Genomic DNA, 7,085 nt, shown 5'->3' with positions numbered 1-7,085 from the left:
GTTGAAATGTGGCCCATGTAACCAAAATATGGTTCTTCACCCTGCTTGTCTCGCAGGTGTTGGCTGCAGCTTTTGGAGGAATAAGCATCTTGCTTTTTGGCAACTCCTGACCACTGAAAGAAGTATTCTTCAAATGGAAGAACATCAGAAGCAATCCCACAAGGAAAAATGAAAGTGAATGAAGGAAGGGAAAATACAGAAGGTGAAAAATATTTTTAGAGAGAAAAAAGGGAGGGGGGGCAGGAGGGGAGGAGGAGAGAAGAGAAGAGAGGAAAAACATGCTAAAGATAAATAGATTGCCCCCTTAAGAAATACTACATGCAGACAGAAATATACCAAATAATCTTAAAAAGATTATATGCAATGAAGCTCTTTTCTACCAATGGTAGATTGACAGATTACTGTTTCGAACTATAAATACACATCCTTGGCCTTTGACAACAATTAAAAATGAAACTACAGTCCTAGCCCCCATCCCCTTCCAGACAACTATTCAAAAGATGATTTTAGTCTAACAATGAGCCTTCTAAGACAGCATCTATTGCCTTACCACGTTCACAAGGACATCCTTTAGGTCTGTCGTGCAAGTAGTAATTGCAGCGGTTTTGAAACATGTGGAATTTTTTGATTTCCTTAAACTTAGTCAGAAAACTCTGCTCTTCTTTTTGTGTGTGGACTGCAAGGACTTCCTTTGTAAGACCCAATTTTTTAAATGGCTCCTTTTCTTGGTTTACATGAGTACTGTTGGATGGAGGGGCAAAAAGCTGACCATCTAAGATCTCTGTTCCACTCGGACCATCTTCTATCATTTCTAAAAATCGAAGTAGAAAATTAAAGCACGTGCTGATAAAGTCATTCAATTTCATTTTAAAGTGATTAGACCTTTGTAACGGCTTCATTGTAACCATTAAAAATGTTCATTCATGCTTGTTCTGGTTCCACAGGGGTTTTATAGCTACAGATAAGTGTTAATAGTTTTATGCAACTATTCCCACAAGCTTTACAAAACAAAAAACAAACCCCAAACCCCAAACGTCTTGAACTCAGCTATCCCTTTGCAAAATAAATAAGTACTCTACCTAATTCAGGTTGCGTTTTTTTGTCTCCAACATGAACAATGGTACTACTGTAGCTGCACTGACTGGTGAAAGACACAACACTTTCTGGTTTTCCAGGTAGAGCCAAAGTAGTCAAGTGAGCACCAACTACTGGAGGACCATTTGACTTTTTAGATGTCTTCAAAGCAGGGTCTACATTAATTTTCAACAAAATGAACAAGTTAATAAGACTTTGTCAGATTAAACAAAACATACAAATGAAAAACAATCTGTCTGGCATTGTAACGCAGACTGAATTAATTCTAGAAAAATGAAAGTTATTCAAATTCACTATTTTTTCTGACTGACTTCACTTCCCTCCCACCTCCAGGTTATTACAATTTTGATAACATTGAAGATTCAGTTACCTGATTTTGTGTTTGCCACCCAGAACTCTTTAGGAACATTGGAGTAAAACGCTTGGGTCATTAAGCCAGTCCCGAGGCACCCATATCTTATAATCCTTTTCCTAAGCTTATCTAGTTCCACCTGGATACCAATTCCATTTCTGTTCCCCATAAGAGTTCCAAAACTTTCCTTCCCTTTAATGTTAATAAATATTCTTCCCCGATCACTTTAGGCCTTCTTAGCCTAAATTTATTAGGACCAGGACCATCTATGCCCACCTGCTGTTGTGCATTACTGTCTTTTACTCTGATTAGCTCTTCTTGCTCTCTGATGTTTACCTCTTGCTCCTTCCCCACAGATGTGATCACGATCTATAAATCCCTTCTCAATGTACATGTTTGCAAGGCTGAACAAGTGAATTTCTTTTGCGTAAGATAGGTTTCTCATTCCTCTAATCATCCTGGTCACCCTTCTATGCACCTGTCTCAGTTTGAATTCATGCTTCTTCAAGATGGGTGACCACAATTGCATACAATATTCTAGATAAGGTCTCATCTGTCCTCATACAAAACACACAAGTATTTTCATTTCTGTACTAGATGAACCTCATCTGATACATCTTCTAAAAATACACTTCCCCTTTTGTGAGCATACCACCTTGCTGGATCACTGCTGTCCAGTGACCAACTAGTATTCTTAGGTCTTTTCCTTCCTTTTATCATTTCAACTGTAGAATCCCCATCTTACAGCAGGAACTCTTTAGTCCATTAAGTGCATGACCTGGTATTTTGTATAACTACATTTTCTCTCATTTATATCACTTAAGTTCTTAAGAACACTTAATTCTTCCTTACTGTATTCCAGTCCTGCTCTGTATAGATCAGGGGTGTCAAACATACAGTTTGCAGCTGTATCTGGCCCTCGGTGCTTCCCCTTTTGCTGTGCTGGACCATCCCTGCATGCAGCGTCTGGGATCTACGCTGCTTGCAGCGCTCACTGGGGCTTGGTCCCTGGCTGCATCACCTGCAGCACTTGCTAGAGCCTGATCTGGCCCATAGACTAGCCCTGTGCCACTGATCCAGCCTGCAGTGCCAAATGAGTTTGATGCCCCTGGTACAAATGATGCCTTCCAGTTTTTACTGTCTGAATTTTACTAGTGACCTAGGCAATAAAGGCCTTACTAACAAAATTAATAAATAAAAATCAGTCTCAAGACTGATCCCTTGAGGACCTTACCTAGCCTAACTCCAACATAATACTTCCCATTTTAACCCTCTTCTGTCATCTTATCTTCAACCAATTCCTTATAGAACTCACAACCATCTCTTGTACTAAACCACATCTTACCCAATAAATCCCCCATGTGATAATCACATTGAGTGCTTTACTGCACTGCAGCTAGACAAGATCTGTTACCGTTCCCATGGCAGGGGAGGGCAGGCACTGGAGGGGTGTGCAGGGGCAGGGGCTAGCTGCCTACCCCCCACTGCTGTTTTTCTAGCCATTGCAGTGGGGAGGAGAGGGAGAATGAAGTTAAGAGGACACTATTACATAGATTATATGCATAGAAAATTATAACAAATTTATCATTTTCTATATACAGAATTGAATTACTGAGAGGGTCTTCATAAATTCAGTCTTGGATTTGGGTAAATACTAGAGTAGAGCCTTGCATACACCAATAAGAAAATTTTACTTAAAAAAGCAAACAAACAAAAAACGCTAAGACCTCTCCTTTCTCCCTTAAATGCATGTGCCACATTTGCTAGTTTCAAGTCACATGGGGCCATTCCCAATTTAACACTTATTAAAAACCATGCTATTGGACTTAAGGCAAATGTGCCAGTTCTTTCAGTGTTCTTGCACAGATATTTTTCAGCCTCCCAGATAAATTCTATAGATAGACCACAGTGTAATTATACAATTTGAAGTTACAACTAGTCATATACAGTGCTACTTTCTTCAAATGTGAATGCCAAGCTACGTGTTAAATGAACTGTGCATATTAAACACACTTGGTGACCATAAATGCACTCGATCAAAAGCCAAAACTGAAATGAGATTAATACTACTGCTATTTATAATTGGCAATTGGGGCCTCCTATAATGGGTTACTGATGAAAGAGTCCTAACTGCAAACAGATTATCAAACCTAAAAAACGATAAACTACTGAAACAGTAGAGATTAATACAAACTATATTATCTAATACCAATGTATTTTGCTCAGAGTATTTAAAAAAAACTCCTACAATTGGCAGATTTCACAAAGTTGATTTGGAATTTTGACTTCACATAATGTCTTGCTGGAAATGAAGCTAATGTGTGACAAAGGCATTTCCCCTTATCTTTTTTGTAAAAAAAACTACACCTGTGATAGTTCTGCACATTACTGTGGTAATAACTTATGTCTTGGCCGATTCTTTACATAATGAAGAAAATTACATACCTCTCATAGGCTGCACAGCATTAACTGTTTTTTGTTTATGATCATCAGAATTCAGTGAAGTGGAATTTGATGATGGTTCACATTTCCTCTTCACTGTACCAGGCACATTACAACTCTCCAGGTACCTATATAATAAGGGTTTAAACAATATTAAACACATGGACATTTGCAAATCTGGGTGTTAATAAATTGTTATTTACATGCTAGCAACATACACAGGGTGGCTGCTTACCTGATGACACTGTCTAAACAACTAATCTGTTGATAGGAATACACAGGTTGCTCCTTCCAAGCCAGTTCCTCTGTAATCACATTCTTATGGGCAGCAATGGCTACAGCATTCATTCCAGATGCATCTTTCATATGAACCGTGGGACCATTTGTTTTTTCTGTTTAAAGACACACTTGTTACAAATCCATCCTTCATAACGCCAAGTTAGAATGGTAGTAAATCAAGCTCTTAATACAAATCTTTCTGGATGAGTTGCAAGTTATTTTCCAGCCAAATGCGATTAGACCAGGAAAATTATTATACTAAACCAATGATAGCACAAACATGTTGAGAAATACTGAACAAATGTGTTTAACAAACCGTAAGGATTATGGATACTCAATGTTAATATGGAATTTAGTTTGGATTAGTGCACTAATGAAGAGGAAAACAAAAATGCAATTGCAAGCTACATATTTACAGTCAGTAGCATCAAAACAGATTTACAGAGATCTAAGGATCACTGTGTCAGATACAGATAATAAACAAATTAACTGCAGAAACAGCCTAAATTAAAAGGGTATTTAAAAAAATGACAGTTTCCAAATGCACCATTTCATGTACAATTATCATTTACTGGAACACATCTCTCTACATGGTTATAAACAATGGGTGTGTTTGACAATGCTATCAGTGCTCCCCACTGCTGTGCGGCTGCCCACTTTGTCACTGACCTAAAACACGGGTAGCCATTTTGGCATTAGCTTCTTAAACATCGTTGTACTTGAATCTCCTAATTTTAAATCTTATCAGCAATAAGATTAATTTCAAAAGTCGCATACAGAAAGAAAGGCTACTTGTTTTTAGTTTTTCTGAAAATTGTCCTCATAAAATTTCAAGCTTTTATTTAACTCTTTGAAGTTTAGGTGTAATTTACCTTTATTTCAAGGTAAAGAAAGGAACAGATTATATAAAACCCTTAACTTGGTTTACATCTGGTGAAGAATTACCTGGTAAGGAAGCAATAACACTCTACACCAAGACAAATGCCATCTGTTCAGAGATTAATCCCAGGATAGTAATTTACTCCTCTGTCAATTAGTGGTGAGATATCATAATAATCACTTATTGCATGCAACTACCCTACAATATTTGCATTCTGTCCATGCCAGATCTTAGCATAATTTACATCTATGTACAAAGTGTTATACCAGCTCAAACATTTCATCTCATCAGAACCTCAGAGCAGCAGCTTTGTTTGACCATGGCAACTATTTCAATATTTACTCTACTGTTACCTGTTGCAGGCTATAAATACTAATTGTTTTTGTTTTATGGAATACTTCCTAGTATGCTGCATACAGAACTTAGATATGTTGAACTAGCACATTCTTAAATAAATAAATAAAATAAAATACTGGCTTTGGATTCCTAGTTAGCATTATATCCTGACATGTTTTCCTGCCTTGTAGTTACTGCAGCACTTTTTCAGTGGACTCCAACAAAAGATTTGAAATTCTACTGTTGTGTTGTGTTACATCCCACCAGAACAAACCAATATGTTATCTAAGCTCTTACTGCTGTACCTGCAAAAGGCTTTTTCTTGTGTTCCAACTTTGCTCTACAGTCAGTAAAGACATATTGCCCTTTATTTCTGACTCTACGTGGATCGTGACAAATCTCCTAAAAACAGCCATAAGAAAGAAAAACAGAAAATGGTTGTTAAAAAGATGTTTACTTCAGTCATGCATATGCAGTCTTCATTTTTTCTAGAACACCACATGGGACTCTCTCCCGTTAGAAGGCTCAGCTTCTAATGAACAGGATTTCGCTTACATGACCTTTTTAACATACATGAACCATCAGTGAAACGTATGTTTTGAAAGAAGAATGTTAAATACACAAAGCAAATACTGTATTTTTGGTCACAAATGCAGATAGCTTCATGAAACCACTGGTTGAAAAGAAAAAGCTGTTACTTGATAATAGAATAGTAGAAGACAAATGTCTATTTGGCTAAGTAGGACAACAAAAAGACAAAGCATACTAGTCCATCAGAGGTGCACCGATACACTGGTCCAATATTGGATCGGCACCAACATAAAGAAAAAAATCGACAGTATTAGAAATCGGCCTGATGTGGCCGATAAATGCCTGTGTGTGTGCAGTGGCACGTAGGCAGTGAGGAGCACAGTCCAACAACTTGGAGAGCTGCATGCAACTGGTAAGTCTGGTGTGGTGGAAGGGGAGGGGGGAGGGAAAGTGTGGGGAGGCAGATCATGGCCCCCACAGGGGCAGGGGGGCAGCTCCTGCCGCTGTGCACTGCTCATCCGGGAGCTGCTGGTCCAGCACTTGCCTGCTCATCTGGCAGCTTCTGCCGCTCATCCAGGAGGGCGTGGGGAGGCATGTGCCCCCGAATCTGCGAGGGGCAAGGTGGGTTGGGGCCAGAGCTGCATGGGACTTCCCGGCCTGGGCAGATCTGTGGGCACACGCTCCCCCTCCTATGCCCTCTTGGACAAGTAGCAGGAGCCACCAGACAAGCAGATCCCGAATGAGCAGCACACAGAGGCGGGAGCTGCCAACCCCCCCTCCCTGCGCCCCCACCCCCCAGACAAGCCATGGCTCCGTCCCATGCTTGTTCTGCCCTGGCTGGGCAGCGCTTGCTCCAGCCCCTACCCCAGCCCCACTCCTCTCTCACCATGAGGGGGCCTTGATCTACCCCCCCACACCCCATCCTAATCCTTCCTGAAAGATTGGTTTCCTTTCTGGTTAGTTTAAATTACTGTGATACGAGTGACAGTAAAATCCCAGTTACGTGCTGACTTAGAAGTACCTCTTCTATCCTTCCTCTGGCAACCACTATCATCACAGCTTCTTATCTTCAGCTGGGGAGCCTGGAGCTGACATCAGTGCTGCTTCCTACATCGCCTGGCAGAAGAGCAATGAAGCAAAGATAGATTTACTCCCATTTTCAACTGGATG

At 39.9% G+C, this 7,085-nt stretch overlaps 1 protein-coding gene across 2 annotated transcripts in view; it reads right to left on the bottom strand.

The window, feature by feature from the left end:
- PER2 (period circadian clock 2) overlaps positions 1-7,085 on the bottom strand; it is a 64,470-nt gene that overhangs the window by 12,985 nt on the left and 44,400 nt on the right. For both annotated transcript variants that reach the window (XM_019503677.1, XM_019503678.1), the window contains 5 exons: positions 5,690-5,786; positions 4,125-4,281; positions 3,893-4,017; positions 1,080-1,250; positions 551-811 (listed from right to left, as the gene is read on the bottom strand). In XM_019503677.1, coding sequence (XP_019359222.1) covers positions 551-811; positions 1,080-1,250; positions 3,893-4,017; positions 4,125-4,281; positions 5,690-5,786 — 811 coding nt within the window. The remainder of the gene's footprint in view (positions 1-550; positions 812-1,079; positions 1,251-3,892; positions 4,018-4,124; positions 4,282-5,689; positions 5,787-7,085) is intronic.

The sequence above is a fragment of the Gavialis gangeticus genome, unplaced genomic scaffold (assembly GCF_001723915.1).
Source record: "Gavialis gangeticus isolate Ggan-Ray unplaced genomic scaffold, GavGan_comp1, whole genome shotgun sequence".
Classification (NCBI taxonomy): Eukaryota; Metazoa; Chordata; order Crocodylia; family Gavialidae; genus Gavialis; species Gavialis gangeticus.
Note: the sequence above shows the minus strand (reverse complement) of the source record. Positions and strands in the feature narration are given on the sequence as shown.